This window comes from Uranotaenia lowii, chromosome 2 (assembly GCF_029784155.1).
Source record: "Uranotaenia lowii strain MFRU-FL chromosome 2, ASM2978415v1, whole genome shotgun sequence".
In the NCBI taxonomy this organism is placed as follows: domain Eukaryota; kingdom Metazoa; phylum Arthropoda; class Insecta; order Diptera; family Culicidae; genus Uranotaenia; species Uranotaenia lowii.
Window position 1 is genome coordinate 137,505,421 of NC_073692.1, and position 18,431 is coordinate 137,523,851.

The 18,431-nt window shown below is 34.7% G+C and overlaps 1 protein-coding gene across 4 annotated transcripts in view; it reads right to left on the reverse strand.

Moving 5' to 3' along the window:
* Positions 1-1,616: 1,616 nt before the first annotated feature.
* The window catches only part of LOC129744747 (uncharacterized), a 163,648-nt gene continuing 146,833 nt past the window's right edge, over positions 1,617-18,431 (reverse strand). For all 4 annotated transcript variants that reach the window (XM_055737442.1, XM_055737439.1, XM_055737440.1 and 1 more), the window contains 5 exons: positions 18,000-18,320; positions 16,661-16,808; positions 16,370-16,599; positions 15,453-15,636; positions 1,617-2,891 (listed from right to left, as the gene is read on the reverse strand). In XM_055737442.1, coding sequence (XP_055593417.1) covers positions 2,537-2,891; positions 15,453-15,636; positions 16,370-16,599; positions 16,661-16,808; positions 18,000-18,320 — 1,238 coding nt within the window. In that variant the 3' untranslated portion in view covers positions 1,617-2,536. The remainder of the gene's footprint in view (positions 2,892-15,452; positions 15,637-16,369; positions 16,600-16,660; positions 16,809-17,999; positions 18,321-18,431) is intronic.

An 18,431-nucleotide genomic window follows, 5' to 3' on the forward strand; every position in this document is an offset into this window, starting at 1 on the left:
AAATCCACATTGGCTGATGGTGCGAAAATTTGCGCAATTCGATGAACTTTTCTTTGAATATCGTTAATATATTGCACTAAATGCTTTCTACAGCGCTTCAGCAATTTCAAAACACATCATAATGTACTAAGCGATTGTAGAACTTAACATTTTACAACTTTGTTTCGAAGACTAAAAATTGGTTTGTCTTACCTACAACGTTTCAGATTTAAAAAACTGTTTTTTCAAGGTATTTCTCTTAATTTCATTGTAACTCCTTAAAATGAAATTTTAGAACTTTGACTTGTTCAGCAAAGTTATGTATTTTGTTAAGATAAACAACTTTGTAGAAAAAACCAAAGCTCTAAAATGCTTAACAAAAAAGTTAGCATTTTTATCTTGCTATTGGTGGACCCCTCGACTCTGTATTTTATTTCAAAGTATGCGCCTTGTAAAACTATGCAATGTTGTCGAAGACACCAAAAGTCTATCTTTTCATCCCTGGGCGCTATTAATTTAGTTCCGCTAGATTGATGTTCTGTACCAGTGTGCAGTGGTAGCTACAAATCTATCCCGTATCCCGAATATTTTGGAAGGGGTACTGAGGTAAGGAGTATAAAGCATGATCATTGATATAGCAGAATAATAAAACGACATTAGTGGGTTTTTTTTTTTTTTTTTTTTTTTTTTTTTTTTTTTTTTTTTTTTTTTTTTTTTTTTTTTTTTTTTTTTTTATTTGATCGTTAGGATTTTAACATCTGGATGTCATTCATCCCTACACATTAGTGGCTATAACTGAATGTTTGTTACAAAATTTGATTTCATGTTTCGGGGTAACTTTTATCACTATGATTTTAACGTATCTCAACATCTTCAAAATTATTGTTTTGATGCCATCAATAACAGTAATTTTTTGTTTGGACTCAATTGAACTTTTTAACGTTGTCTTTCAAAAACAAATATATTCAAAAGATGGACAATGTTGTTGCATACATTTAGGGGCCAAAATTATAAACATTTCTCAATATTTTTTGGCTTCAAAAACAAATGAATTCCCCAGGTCCTCCCACTGCCCCTATGTTCTTTTTTTTATTGAAACTAAACCATTTGAAAGGGTTTTTAGCCATTTTTTCTATACAGACTTTCTCATAGAAAATGTCCGTATTTTTTAAATATCCAAAATTATCATATAATGACAATTTAATATAACTCTCAAACTATACCTATACAAAGGAAAAAAGTTAAACTTTCATATAAAACAACCCATTTGCTTCTAAATGCTATCATTTTATCATAAGAGGTGTGTGTTTGTGAGTCTTCGAAAAAACAGATATTTTAAAACTTTGAAATTAGATATTAAGTAAAATAAAAAATCTCAAACTAAAAACCAAATTTAGTCTTTTTAAAACTCAATTTCAAATGTAGAAAACAGTTTTTAGATATTTTAACTTTAGACTTAGTTAAGGATGATTATCTGCAAAAATTTCATGTTGATCAAAGTTCCCCCAGTTTACGGTAGTTTTTCAAAAAATAGAAATGTATTCAGAAATGAAGTAGGTTTAATTGGTACGTTATTCAAAATCTGTCTTAGTTCGAAAATGTCATAAACGAAAAAAATACTCAAAATTTTACGGTAGTCAAATGAGATTTTATTTGATATATTGTACAGCAAACGCCTTACATTTGTTAAAACTATCGGTTTACAGTCTATAGCTTAGTCGGTACTACATTCAAATAACAGCAGATCAGGACACGCTCTTACACGCAACGATGATTTGTCATTATTTTCCTTTGAGATGAATTTTGTCGCCAGCTTTCTTTATGGTTATCGAGTGATTTCGCCATTCATTATGCTATCACGACGAGACTATACGAGAATGTATAATCCATACATACGCGATAGGCTTTCGATCGTCGTGAACGATAAAGAAAGTGGTAAGATTTTTTCATGTTACTTTTTTCTTTTAAATCCTAAAAAATGCATTTGCATTAACTTTAAATGAAAGTGTCGATAAGTTTGGCAAAATTTGTAGATGTTTTTCGTAAATTCCGTAGGCCAGTTTACTGCTATTAGAAGACTTATTCTGAAAACTGAACTTATTGAAGCTGTTCTGGGTCGGATTCTTATGAGGCTTCTACTTCACTAGCTAAGTTTTGATTCTATCAGCTATTGTTGAGAATTCATGAGTGTATGAAGTGGACTTCAACATTTAAGGTCTTGTTAATAATGTTTCATAAGTTGCTTTTGCAAAACTTTTGAGTAATACCACTAATTGATGTTATCTACTTGGTTTTAAAAAATTGTTTCATTTATTTATTTTTTAATCCGTCATGTGTGTGGTAATTGGTAACTTCGAAGTTTTATGAATGTTGCTTTACTAAACTTGCTTCCAATTTGGTTGTTAATTTTTCACCTAGCAAATCGATTTAAAAAACAAATATTGTTCAATGCTACTGTCCCTTGAAAAGTCCACTTCATTGGCTAGTTTTGTTGATCATCAAAGTAATGTTAACGGGTTTCCGGGGCCTAGGGTTAAAATAAAATAATATCGTATCACTAGCATTTATCTTTCTTGCAATCCACAACGTTGCTGCTGAGTTGTTCGGTCGTCGTCACGTTGCCACTGGTCATGGCAGCGGTGGAACCGATTCCGGGAGGGCCCTTTTCGTAGAAGAACGTTACGGGCCAGGTTTCCGCCGGGGCCGTCACCTCGTCCAGATGCCTCAATCCACCGGGTTTCGGTGGTGGCTGATAGATTTCACCCTTTTTATTCTTGTCTTGATGACGCGAACCATTGGCGAGTCCATTGGGATGCTGTTGGTAGTGCTGCTGCTGCTGATGGTGAGGTTTCGGGGGAAAGTACTTATCGCTGCACTTGCGCCACTGGTCGGGAGCATCGCCCACGAAGCACCTGCGGAAAAAATAGGTAAAAACGTAGCGGTCGATTGCAAAAAAAAGTGATTTTCTTCGAAAATTTTAAAAACTGAACTTATGATCGTAAGATTATCTTGAATTTTATAATATATTTATTTTGATTTTATTAATATAATAATTTTTTGATCCAATTATAATACTTTCGTGTTGTCATGTTTTCACCCCGTCATACTATCATTTCAATACATTTTTCAATTATTCAATTATTCAATTGTTATATATATGTTTTTCAACATCGATTTTCTCTTATCTAGTCCCTGAAATTTCATCTAAGTTGGATTCATTTCTCTACAAAAAAAAAGTTTCGCTGACTGAATGTTTGAGTCAAGACCCAACTCTGGGTCGCAATTTAAAAATATTATATACTAGCTGATCCCGTACGAACTTCGTTTCGCTTTAAATTATTGGTACGTCAAAATGAGTTTGGAAAATGAATTCGAAACATTCTTTCGACAATTTTGGGGAAAAAATTCAACAGTGTTTAAATTTGCTACTATTACTATTACTTGAAATTCAAATTAAACGGTTGATTGGCTTTTTATTAAAATTTATGTGAGAGTGTTTTCTTCTCGATCGGTTGCAAAATCTAGAAATTATGGCAGAAACATGTACTATTTCTTTATGTGCACGACTCTTTTGCTTGACCTTCACACTTAAATTGGTATCAATTAACTGCCTCCAACAAAATTATTGCACAAAACACTGAACTTTCAATGAAACCCTCTTTTTCTGTCCCATGGCCCGAAATTAGATAATTGAAACCAACTTTACGTTCCTCAAAACTCCCTTGTGCCATTTTTTCTTTTCAAATTATGTGTAAAATAACGTCAGGAACTTGAAAACAGTGAACAGTGAATATAGACGCCCTTTTCGCCGACCCTTGACACGGAACATGCTACCTGGAGTCAATTGCTCATAGTTTATAACCCTCATCTGAACATTTTCATCTCAATCCGATGCATGAACACGACAATATCGCGAAAACAGTGAGCAACTGACATGGACGGCCTTTTTTTGACCACGATTCAAAACTTGACACCTGAAATCAATTATCTTTTCTGTTAAACTCCCATGTGTCAATTTTCGTTACAATTCTATGCTCAATCAAGAGAATATCGTAAAAACAGTGAACAGATAATAACCCCTTTTGCCGACCCCTGAGTCAAGATTTGAAACCTGAAAGCAAAAGAGCGTCCCTCAAAACTCCTATGCGGAAATTTTCATCTCAATTCAATGTAGAATAACGTCAAAATCGCAAAAACATTAGTCAGTGAATATGGACGACCCCTTTGGCCGACCCCTGACCCTAAATTTGATAACTGTAATCGATTGTTCGTCCCTCAAAACACTCATGTGCTAATTTTCATCACAATCCGGTGTATAATAACGCCAATATCGCAAAAACATTAATCAGTGAATATGAACGACCCCTTTGGCCGACCACTGACCCTAAATTTGATAATTGTAATCGATTGCTCGTCTCTCAAAACACTCATGTGCAAATTTTCATTACAATCCAATGTAAAGTAAAGCCAATATCGCAAAAACATTCATCAGTTGATTCGGACGCCCCATTTGGCCGACCCCTGACCCTAAATTTGATAACTGTAATCGATTGTTCGTCTCTCAAAACACTCATGTGCAAATTTTCATCACAATCTGGTGTATAATAACGCCAATATCGCAAAAACATTCATCAGTTGATATGGACGACCCCTTTGGCCGACCCCTGACCCTAAATTTGATAACTGCAATCGATTTCTCGTCTTTCAAAATACTCAAGTGCAAATTTTCAACACGATCCGACAAAAAATAACGTCAATATCGTGAGAACCATATTTGTGTTGTATGGACGACCCCCTTCAGAAGGGGTCATCCAAAAATCTGAAAACATTTTTCATCCTTCCTGGACCTAATGAGTATCCATGCCAAATTTCAGACTTCTAGCTCTTAAGACGGCTGAGTCTATAGAGGACAAACAAACAAACAAACAAACAAACAAACATACAGATAATTGCTTTTTATATATATAGATATGTTTCAAAAAATATCATGCTAGGTTATAACAGGTTAAAAAACATTTTGTGTACCGCCTGCGTTTAAGAAAAATACACAAAATATATCTTTTGGTTAATAATTTAACTCCAAAACTTTCATCTGAACACGCCAATATGAGCCATTCCATATTCCAAGAATTTTGGCAAAAATGACCCTGACCTACGATAAATGTATGTATGTATGTTGGTTATCCACCATGGGTGCATAGATTCACTGCAGATTCTGCCTAAGTATGTGCTCACTAGCATGTCCATTTCCCGGTCATTTTTACTTTCCCGGGATTCGGGAAATCTAACCGTCCTATTCCCGGGAATTTCCGGGATCCCGGGAAAAATTGAAATAGGAGATTTTAACCCCTTTCTATTGCATATGTACGTAAATCATAGATATATGACTTTTAAGCCTTATTCTTTATTGTAAAACATATAAAACTATTTAAATATCTCCAAAATTCAATAATCAACTATTAGACCAAAAAACATATTTACAAAATTGTAACTATTTTTAAAACTTTAGAACTTTTTTAATCAAATAAAACTCTTTTAAAGAATTTCAACTTCATTTGCATAAACACTAAAGTCTTTTGTTAAGCAGTTTTATTTTGCTCAGTTTTTCTAACACGGCTTCTTTTTACGCGGTTTTTTGCCATGGATATGATTCTTCTACGCGGCTCTCGCAAATCAACACCTTTTTTGAGCGAAAATATTCCAAGTCTTATACGTTAACGATGGAATTCATACCGCGTAAAAAAACCTTAGTGAATTTCTTAGTTTAAGGTGAACAAAGTTTTTTTTTCACTAACGAAAACATTGTTTTACTTCATTTTTTTCACGCAGCAGACGGTTAAAACAATAATGGTTTAAAATAAATAGCTTTATTCGAAAAAACTACATGAAATTAATCATAATAAAAATTTATTTCTTGGCAATGTTATGGTAGTTTTAAGTAGTAAAATGAAGATTTTTTTTACTGTGTGGATCTAATATATAATTAAGCCAATCTTATAAATTTGATGTATATATTATGTTTTACATTGATTTAGAAAAATAAAATAAATAAAAACGTGATTAAAATCTATGTTTTTGGATGTTGTTAAAAACGAACGGTTTCAAACGAATTCACATTCGCATTCACATGAACAGTCGCCTTTAATTGGCGCTACTTATCAACTCTCCTTATGAAATTACAGCCTCAAAGGCGGGCTAAAACGGATGTAGCCAAAATCGAATGTTGTCAAAATCGAACGGGCTCTGTTGTACTTTAATTAACATAATTGACTGCTTCTTGCTGCAAAAATTGGATAAAATTGAGAATGATTTTTTACTATCGATTGATGTTGATTTGCTAGTCTTCAGGTTATTCATGAAATATAGAAAATTTTCAAAAAGCTGCACCGCTGCACTTATGTTTCAAATAGTGTCATTTCTCTGCCAATGATATTTCTACTGTCCACAGTGCGCGGAACGGAAGTTCCTAATGATGAATATTGCTAAGCATTCTATTTTTTCTTGTGGTGATATTGATATTGATTGCTTTTACATATTTGTTGTTTTTCACTTTTAACGCAAGATTTTTTTTAAAACCCTTTTTTAATTCAATTTTGATTTATGTCCATGCTTTAACAATCTTTAGAAGAAAAATTCAGCTATATATCAAGGTAGAACAATAAGTTTTTTGAATGACTTTGACCTATTTTTCCAGTTAAGGTACTGTAATTTTTTCAAAATTAAGCTAAATTTAATATATTCGGGAGTTCTCGGGATTTTTCCTTCGTTTCCCGGGATTCAGGAATTCCCTAATTTGTTTTATATGTTATAGGGGGAAGTCGTCTATGACCGGACACCTTCTATGGCCGGACAACATTGATTTTTCGAAAACGCAATATCCTAAAAATGTTTTAACACCATGAAAATAAAGTAAATAGAAGCCTGATATGGTGTTAGAAATATGGTAATCCAATCTGAAAAGGTAAACCAATTACAGGTTTTGAAAGCTTTCGCCCAGCAGTTCGGCGAGGATCGCCCAAACTTTACATTTATATTGTGATCAGTTTTTACGGCTTGTCAAATGTGAATTGCACATAAACGTCATCGTTGGTTGGTTATCTTTCGACTTCAGCAGATGTAAGATAACAAATCGGAAGTTCAAACAAAATATTAGGAAAATAAAAAAAAATGCGATTTCTCTATGACCGGACACCATATTGTTGTCTATGACCGGACAAGAAAATATTCAAGGTTATAGATGATTTCAACTTGAAACTTTCATTTTTTCATCTCTATAGCACACTCAAATGGTTCGCTGAAGATACGGATTCAATAACCAAACTATTTTGGTCCTCTGATAAACTTTATATTTTGCTGTCCGGTCATAGACAATTTTTTTCTAGTTTTTTTCGAAACAAATGTTGCATTCCGGTTTGTCAAAAAAACTTTTATGAATGGCTTCATAGAATGTTCACTATAGGAAAACACGTACTCACAAGACCTAAGCAAGTGATTTCAGTCATTTTGCTACGTTTTTGTGCCATTGGTGACAATTTTGGGGATGAAATTCGTAGTGTCCGGCCATAGACGACACTTTTGGAAATGAGTAAAAACTAACATGAAATGATTTACCTTACCACATGAGTATGTTGTAAATTAATTTTTTTCTAATATTGTTTAGTAATCATAATATTGACACTCTTCAAATCAGTAGAGGAACCAATATTTACAAAAAAATATTTTTGAAGTTATTGATTAAAAACCTTAGGTAGTAGACAACTTCCCCCTACTTAAATTTAGATGAATGTTTCATCACATCAATCTATGGAGTTACTTTTACAATAGGAATGTACTTAATCTTTTTTTAAGAATGTATTTTTTAAGCAAGATAAGTAAAAAGAAACACTTTTTGGTAAGTAGATTTATTTCTTGGTTACAATAAAAAAAAATAGGGTAAAGTACCTAGATTTCGACAGTTTTGGCTTGATTTGTCAGAAAAACCATGTAAATAAACTATTTGACTAAAGTTTTTCATTTCAAATGTGATTGGTTATATGAATCAGATTTTTTTCTTCATTCTCTACCTTTTTTATTGATCAAAAGTTTCAAAACAACGTTTTTATTAGCCTTTTACTAAAACCTCTCGATGATCTAGTTTTCGACATTCAATTTTAGTTTTCGACACAAAAAGTTTTAGTTTTCGACAAGCATATTTCCACCTCCTTTGTTTGCTCAGCAATATGAATATTTGCGTATTGGAATTGCTTGTCTACTTCACGGCGTTTTTTACACCATGGAAACAGTATAAACATACAGAAGAAGATGAGTGTCGAAAAATAGATTATTGGGAGAATTTTCAGCGCTAGTTTTCGACAGCTCAAAAAACAGTTGAAATTTCATTAAATGTTAGCAAAAATATTCAATAAATTACCGAAAAGATTGATCTCAGAACCTTAACCTTTCCATTGATTCCTTTTATGTTGCTTTTAATCAAATAAAAGGGGGGTTTTTCGTGATTCAAAATCATTCTTATTTGGTCGTTGGAATTGAATTTCACAGGTGATTTAGAATATTACTTTTAAATTATTTATTTATAACTATTCAATAACTTATTTAGAGGAATTTTTATATTCAAGGTATACTAAAGTGGGAGAGCAAAAATCGAAAAATATGAAGATAGATAGCTTGAGTCACCAAACAGAAAGATAAGCCTTTCCTTAAAATTTTGTCGAAAACTAGCTCCTGTCGAAATCTAGAGTATCTACCCTACTAAGTTCAATTTCTCTTCACCTGCACTTTTTGGTCATCAACCTTATTTGCCGATTCTGAGACTTGGTAGGCTGTGCCCAAAGCTGACAGACGTTTTTTGGGAGCTGAATTTTGTTTCGGTAATTGAAGAAAGCATTCGTGAAGAACTGGGAATCTGTTTCAAGAAAAAGGTTAAAAGTACCCGAAATTTGAAGATTGATTAAAGAAAAGAATTAAGCGCCGTAGCCAGAATACTGTTTTCACCGAGGTTCAGGAAAATGAGCAGCTCATATTCAATAACGGACATTAAAAACGACAGATAAGTATCGAGTACCAACATTATTTTTTCTGAATTGATTATTAAATTCATTTTGACGTATGCATGGATCATTCTATTTCATCATGCATAAATTTAATAATGTGGAATAAGTTTTGAGTGATTTCAATCGATGAGACTAGGACCCAATATAGTCTTTTACTTTTCACAAAAAGATATCGGAAAAGTAAAGCAATTTATTCTTTTCTAATATAACTTTTCAGTGAAGATTTAAGAATCAATTTTTTTTAGATCGGTATATTAATAAAGACAAAATTTTAATTTCAAAAAATATTTCAACAACAGATAAGGATGTTTGAATGTTATCTTAAAAATATGCTTAAAATAGACTTTGTTTCATTACACAAAGAGAACCTTTGAAAATTGGTGGGCAAAAATATGGGGAACATCATGTAAAGAGAAGGCGATTAGTTCTAAATGATTGATATTGTTTAATTTTTTTTATTCCTGGTCTTAAATCCTCGCGAAAATGTGAATACCACCTAGTGTAGTTTTTTTTTGTTTATAAATTTTCTTACGTTTATAAAAATAGGAACAAGTCAACTGTAAAAAATCATATATCATACATCAATATATCAATAAAAGACCACGGATTTTTTTGTCACTTTCGACCTTTTATTTCTGACTCTAATTCATAAAAATATGAAAACAAGATAATGTAAATTGATTTTTATTTCTATTAAAACTGTAAGCGTTTTTCTATTTGTTGATGTTTCACATGACTTCCCAACGAACTTGATAGAAATAGGGTCACAGAAAACTGTCACAGAATTTTAGGTTCAAATCTCAGAATTGAAATATTTTGTTTGTCAAAACACAGATTTTTTTCGGCAACCTTGCATCAGAGCTGTTATAAAACTAATACTTGGTCTTGTACGGTGTCATAAAACTTGAATTGTAGCTGAGATAAGATAAAGATGAGTAAAAAATTCATTATTTGTGGAGCTTGAGGAACTTTAGAATATAAAAGTTAGATTCAATGCAATGTTTCATAAACATTAATGTTTTTTGAAAAACATTTGAGCTAATGGAAATTCTGTTTTGACTGAAGATGTTAAGAATGATGTATTATTGCAGTCTAGTGAGGCTCGTGATAATATCGATTGAGGCTAAAAACTAAGGCCTATTTAGAACTTAGCAGAAGCTACAACAGGGATGTTAGACATTTTAGAACATTAGGAATTTAAACTTCAAGTGGCCACATCACTTACCAAGGTGATATCCATGCCATCTTATATACCTTACCCTTATACATTCAGCGTGAGATTTGTGGAGGGATGGCGTACAGCCGGCCTCCGCAAAAGAAGTCATCACATCTGCTGCTCTTCCTTTCTTCTTATCGACTACACGGACTTGGCCGGCGTCGTTATTGGTTCATTTGAAAGTAGGAGATTCTCAAAACATGCTCAATGATATTGTGTTGCTTGTTCCCAGCAAACTTCCATTTGGTTCATTGTGGAATATTGATTATCTCGAACCAATCACGAAGTGCAACCATTATGCCATTGGCCGGGAGGGGCCGTAGGTGGACCGTAGTTGATAACAAGCTCAAGCTTAAGCTATATGAATTTTTTTTTCTAAAGCATTTCCGCTTTTAGCCAAAAAATGGGTAGTAGGCGTAAGAATGACTCAAAAATCGATAAGATTCAATGTAATTGTGACAATCTTATATTTTTTTAAATCATGGTGTCTTTTTTTATAACTTTGATAACTGAGAAATATATTTTTAGAGGATGTGAATGCAACGTTCTTTTGAGGAAAAAAAAATCATTAGGACAAAATTTCGCGTTACACATTTTAAGTTTGAATGGGTTACAGTTTCTCCAAAAGAAATCTTAAAAATCAAAAGAATGGCTTGAACTGTTGGTTAACAATTAACATTTTTTACAATTAATATTTTTCAAGAACCAGGAATTCCACGGTTGAAAACTGGCAATTAGATATATTTTTTTAAAAACAAATTAATGATCTGTTTTAAATAATTATTTTGCATTTTTTTTTATCTCATAAACTTATTTTTTTTTCGAAATCCATAATTATGAGTATCTTTTATTGGAGTGACTTCCTGATTTCCTTAAACACTACCTCGATTCAAGTTGCCTTTTTCTAAAATGACATTCAATGGACAATGGATAAATCAGGTTAACATAAAATGATCGAGCTGAGTGCCTTTTTTTTGTCAACGTTATAAAATGTTGTGGAACTGATACTCGATACCGTTCATAATTATTTTGAATTAGCTACATGCTCCAGTCACTCCAACCTTTAAACGCGATATTTTTTGTTTTCCTGCCTTTTATTCATATTTCATGTTTTTTTTTAATATGATGATATGTGATATGTGATTAATTGTAATATAAGAGATACTTTTTAAAGCCTTTTGCAAATTTTTTTATAGTACATCTCGCGAAGTTAAGCTTTGGCAGATTTCAAAAGTTTTCTTAGCACAAGATACGCGAGAACAGTTTTTTAAACATGAAACAAAAATTTCTATTTCTGCAGAAATGTGAACGAAAGTTTGCATACGAAAATAATAATACCCAGTCATTAATCCTCTAGTCAATTAATTTTGATAAAAAGTACATTTGACTGAGTTTCTGACTTTGAAACACAAATCAATCATTCCTTCCATTTCTTACTTATTATTTTGAACATTATGCAATTGACTGATTGTTGGGCGAAAACATTATAGGTTTTTCCGTAAAACGTCCAGCATTTTATAAGGAATTTCGACTTTGAAGTTATAGAAATTTTAATCCAAAATGAATTTCAGATATTTTTAAAGTATAAATTAAAACGGTTTGCGGTCTTTAACGAATTAGGAATCGTCGGGGCATGATGAGCATTTTCTGCCGTAGAGTCTAGCAGCGAATTCAACTCGATGAACTTAACTCAATAATGAAATCGAATTGTTGGCAAATAAATGCTGGAGTTGATTGAAAAAACGATTCGATGTCATCCTGTCATCCTGGATTTTGCTGAAACGTGACTCAATTATTTAGATCGTGGACACAGTGCACGCGAGCGAATCTCGCGAACATTCGCTTTCTGTTCAAACATGTTGAAACTGGGCCACAGTGGTCCAGAAATGAAATTTTGCTGGAACAATTATTAGCGTCTTTCCCTTAAATTTGATGCCTGTGATATCTTAGACATACTTATACAACAAGTAAAGGCGATCATTTTGACTGAAATAATTTAAGGGTGGTTCATAAAGTTTAAAATAAATTGCGAAAAAAACAATCAATAAATTTTTAATGAATAATTTTGTAAAAAATGCAAAATTAACACTTTCTCCATCAAAAAATTTGAGATTCAATACTGTATAAAACATCCCAGCAAACATGAAATCGCATTAAAAATGATAACTCAAGTCATTAAAAACGTTACTGCGAATCGTAATTCCAACTAACGCTAGAAAATGTCGTAAAAATCGTTACTCGAAGTAGTATTAAATGGTTTAAATAGGATATGATAAAAAGTCCGCCATATGTTTGCAGATTTTGAAGACGATTTCGTTCCTTTTTTTTCTCCCGCGTGGGTCAAAAGAGAGAACAGCTTTGTTGTTCTCTTTGCGACCAGCAGTGCAATTAGATTGCTAAAAATCAGATGGTGTACTTGCAAGAAATGCCCAATGACAGAGGCAGAAAATATTGTCGCTGGCAACAGTTCGCATGCGTTGAGAAAAAAAACTTGTGCTCTCTTGCATTCTTTCAGTATGTATGAATATGGTGTCGAAATCGTATACTCTTATCGCTTTAGCCAGAAGTTGAAAATTTGTATGTATATTGCCTCCACTTTGGTAGGTAAATGCTGTTTTTTCGTGTTTCATACGATCATTCTATAATGTATATGAAACATATAACAAAGTTGTTGAGAAATATACCTACAAAAATGTTTGCGGGGATGTTCAAACTTTTTTTTCCGTTGATTTTTTTTGTGATAAAAATTATCGAAATTTTGTTTATTTATTTATTTATTTATTACTTGGTCTTTGGATGAATTACCATACAGACAAATTTCTTAAAAACTATGTTATTCTACTTATGTCCAGTTTAAATTTACGTTTACACACATATAAATCAAACAGATGGTACACTACATTGAAACGTTCACAGCATTTGTCGATTGGGTGGTTTCGACCATACGCAGTACGGTGGTAAGGTATCCAGAGAAACTGGCGTTGTCGGAGCGTCCTCGTGGATACGTATAAATTGACACGCTGGAGTATGTAAGAGCAGTCCACACGATGAGTCAGGGTGTCAAAAATAAAAGTTTGCTGAAGTTCGGTACGACGTTTTTCAAGCGTGGCCAGATTTACAAGTATGCATCTTTGTTCGTAAGACGGAAGACGAAGCGGTTCAGTCCAGGGAAGGCGCCGTAAAGCATACCTTATAAAACTACGTTGAACACGTTCAAGGCGGTAGCTCTGTGTGCTCTGAAAAGGAGCCCATATCTGTGCAGCGTATTCCATAATGCTTCGTACTGATGAGCAGTAAACAGCTTTCAAAGTATAGATGTCGTCAAAATCCTCGGTATTTCGACGCAGAAATCCTAATGCAGAAAATCCTTTAGCGGAAGTAATTGCAATATGTTCAGCAAATGTGAGTCTGTTATCAATCTTCACTCCGAGATCTAAAATGGACTTCACGTTTTCAAGATAACTTTCAGATAGGCGGTGGTCACCTACCTTGCATTTTTTTGCAATAGCCTGCATCCCGTTCAAGCGGCACCAGCTTTCAAGTCTAGCGATATCAGCTTGCAGTGCCATACAATCTATATTACTATGAATCCTTCTAAAAAGCTTCAAATCGTCAGCATATAGGAGCTTGTCGGAGTGGAGTTTTTCACATAGATCATTTACAAATGTAATGAAAAGTAGCGGCCCGAGGTGGCTTCCTTGGGGTACTCCTGACGGGGTTTCGAATATACTAGATCGTGATCCATTAATTTTCGTAAAAGCGCAGCGATTAGTGAGATACGATTTGATCCACTCGAGTGACCAAGTAGGAAAACCAAGTCGGTCCAACTTTCTGATAAGTAAATCGTGCGGAAATCGATCGAAAGCTTTTGCAAAATCGATATAAATCGAGTCCACTTGACAACCTTTTTCCAGGCTATTACTGATTGAGCTTACGTAGCACATTAAGTTGCTAACAGTCGACCTCTTCTTCACAAAGCCATGCTGTGATTCGGATATGAACGGTTTAACGGCGGCGTACAGTCTTTCTTGCATCAAAGCTTCGTATACTTTGGAAATAGAATTCAGAATTGAGATGGGACGGTAATTTTCGACTTTATGCGCATTTCCCGATTTGTATATTGGAGAAATAGCAGCGATTTCCGATTTAGAACACTGCAAATCGGACCAGCTAGGGATGCAGCACAATATTTTAAAATCGATGGCGGTATGCAGTCAGGACCTGAACCTTTAGTTGGATCAACAGCGAACAACTTTTCGTAAACATCTTGTTCAGAGAAGCACGGTGAGGGCAAATTAATGTCATAGGAAGGCAAAGAGTCTAGGTAGCTGTTGTCTTGGCATACATCAGCAGAGCAATACACACTTCGGAAAAAGTCTGCAAACATATTAGCCGACTCGATTGGACTATTTGCAGACACCAATTTTTAACGATTTTGAGATATTTTTAATTTGGGAACGGATAAAAACCATTTATGAGCGGTACAAGTGCTTGGAATGTGTCTTAGGCAGTAAGACAAATTAAAACAGAATGGTTATGAAAAATTGAATCATCTCTGGATCAAATGAAGCCAATAGAAAAAAAACTCACGCACAATTTCCCGTATGTTTGGATAACGTGCCACTATCAAGCCTAACCCTTTTATGAAAAGTAATAATTCCCTTGAAAAAATACCTAAAATTAAAATTTCGAAGGTAAAAAGGGTGACTTGACATGTTATCACAGAGAACAGACATACAAGCTAGCCCAACGATAGTTTTGAACATTTTATTTTTGATTTTTGGCTGGGCCTTTTCGAAAACTGGCCACCTGAAAATTTGATTTGTAACTTTTGAACGGCGCAATAGATGGCACTACTTCAAGTCATCGTATTTTTTGAATGTCAGCATTTGAAATTTTACACACTTTTTGGAAGATTTTTTGTTCGAGCTTGTACGTCTGTTCTCTGTGATGTTATTTTAATATTTACAAGTTAAGTAATATGTTACGTGATCAAAACGTATCTCAAACTTTCAACCTGTTCGAATTTTGAACAAGAATTTACTAAATTTCTTAAAACTACATAATCTAGTTAACTGGTTAAATAAAATACAAAATTAGTATAATACAACACAAAACATCAAATCAACGACTACATTCGGGGTAGGTATTAGGTACCACCTCTAGAAACAAATTGCACACCATTACAAACACTGATTCTCTCTTACCAGGGGTACTCGAACCCTTGGGAGTAGCCGCACGGGTGTTCCGGTTTGCAGCAGTAGTCCCACGACCCGATCTCACCACCCTCGATCTCGCACGAGTAAAACCCGGTCACCTTGTTGCGTTCGCATTTGGATTCCGGCCGGCAGGCCTTCCCGGAAACCGTATACTGGCGCCAGCTTCCGTCTCCTGTGCGCGCGGGTTTTGAAGGTTTTTTTTTGGTTTGTTGTAATTCGCCGTCGCGCCGGGGGTCAATTTTGTTTATTTTTTTTTTGAATTTTGCAATTTTTTTACAGGTGAAGTTAATGGACGGGGATGTTGGGGTTTTGTTATTCGAAAGGGTTTGGGTTGGTTGAGGTCATCAGCGGAATCGACGACATGGGCAGGGAACCAGAACGCAGAACGTTGTTGTTATTGGTCACATGGTACACAAAGGGTAGAAGAAGACAAATACATATACATAAATGGTTATTACTCAACAAGAACGACTTAATGAGGAAGCTAAGATGAAGCGGCAAGATTTCATTCTACGGATCGGTTCGGCATGGATGATCGCAATGATCTCTGATATGATGACTGTTATGGCTGGTGGGCGGTGTGTTTCAAAATACGTGAATTGCTGGATGAGCTTAATGAGATGGGTTTTTGTTTGTGAATAGAAATGGCTAGGAGTCGTTGTTCTTGGTGGATGTGAGTTTTTCTGAAGGTGGCGACTGATGATCTTGTGGTTTATCTTTCTGTTGGTCTAACTGATCTTCGGTGCGCGTATTAGGATTAACTTTGTGATTAGAGGCAGTTTTTGGTGACGATTGCCGGTGATCTGTGTTGCTGTTATTGTTGCTTTTGCGGTTGATTTGATTTGGAAGCAGAATGATAAAATTGGGAGATTTCTCCCCATCGGATGATAAATTGCGGTTTTTACCCGGCTCTCGGAACACATCCATTCGGCGATCGTGATTCATACGATTCCGGTTGCCACCATTGCTGGACCCACTGCTGATGGTTATTATTTTGTCTCGACACGTGTAATCGAACGGATTCCATGCGAACAGCCAAAAGTCGCGATCATTAGTGTGTGCATAATGAACTCCAAGTTTCAGTTCACTTTGGTCCAGATCCGACATCTCACAGTTGTAAGTCGATGCTTGCGATCTAAGAGAGGTATTTAAAGTATAAATCCCTCGCAATTCCTCTCGGCAACAAATTTACTTACCCAAAACTAAACGACATACACTTGAACGGTGAGCTTTCTCTAAGACGGGCACATTCGTTTTTACAATCCAATTCCGTGTTGACCGATATTACTTTCTTAATAGCTGATGAGAGCAATTTTGCTGGAGAACCATATCCTAGATAACAGACTGGAAAGAGACCGAAGATAAGTTTTATTTTCTACACCTTAGTGTATAAAAAACACGTTTAAAATAATACCCGGGCAAAAATGTATGAAACTTGGTTCTTGGGTGTACACGGATGTACTATATACGGCTCAAAAGGTTTTGACAAGACAAGGAAAAGATTTATGGGGCCAGAAAAAATCTATCTTGGGAAAAAAATCTTGGGAGAAAAAAAGTTATTGCTTAGTTGTGTGTGAGTTTACTTCAAAAACATTGATTCATATCTTAGTTTGTTAGTCGCAAAATGGTCTGAACAACCAATTTGTTTGGGAGGAGTCATCATCACGTGCCTGAACAAACTTTTACACGAAAAGGTACAGGTTATGTTAAAGAATGACTAAAGAACCCATTTGGAGCATTGTTGAGTTGGAATTCCTTAAAATCTATCATACGAAACTATATCTTACAGTTCTTCAAATTGAACTTTTTCCGGTGATGTCATGTCTAATGTCCCATGTCTTAGGTCTCATGTATCAGGCCTCAGGACTCTGGACTCAGGTCTCAGGTGTCAAGTCTCAATTCAGTTTTCTCAATTGTTAGGTCTCAAGTCTCAGTTCGCAGTCTCAGATCTCATTCCTCTTGTGTCAAGTCTCAGGTCTCAAGTCTCCGATCTCAGGTATCAGGTCTTAGGTGTCTAGTTATATGTCTTATTGTCTCAAGTTTCAGAGCTGCAGATTTTTAATGGTCTTTTTTACACGGTTTTCCGCAATTAGCACGGGTTTTTTACACGGTTTTCGGGAATTAACACAGTTTTTTACATGGTTTTCGGGAATTAAATCGTTTTTTTACACGGTTTTTTACGCGGTACGTATATCAGTGTAAAAAAAACCTCAATGTATTTCTAACAAAAAATGTATGTCAAATGAATGTAAAATCGATAGGTTTTGAGACTATTTTTCTATTGCAAATAGCTCTTAAAACTCGTACAGAACATACGCTATTACTTCTTTCTCCCACGGTAGATTTTCTTGGCCCGATACAATCGTTTTCTTGTCTTGTACCTTTCGAGGTACATATAGAAGTACCTACATCCGTATATAGTATACTATATAGTATAGTATACTATATACAAACCAAATTGTCTACTCTTTTTAAATGTTTTAAAAATTGCAAAGGGATGTCCAACGTTATTCGTTTTTTATGAAACCGTCTTACATTTCTTCTGATGTTTATCATCGATAATGGGCTGAATTTCGCAACCCTGCCCGTAGCTAGCCCGCTCGAACACATCGAATCCTTCGTCGAACACCAGATGCCGCTCCTTGTCCATATCCCGGACCGGCCAGTCCGACAGCTGACAATTGTCGATAACCGAATTGATGCTATGGGGTCCAAAGCTGTAGGTGAACGCCCGACAGGTGAACTTTGACGATTTGATGCACTCCAGTTCACACTCGCCCACCGATCGAACGGTCAGCGAGTCGCGTACGATTGCCTTGTAGAACCGGGACGAGTCGACCATGCGAATGAAACATTCTGCGGAAAAGGTTTTTAAAAAATGATTTAAATGTACCTATACTTATACCAAAGAAAAAGTAAAATCAACAATCAACTAAAATGTTATATGATCCTTTTTTTATTGTGGAG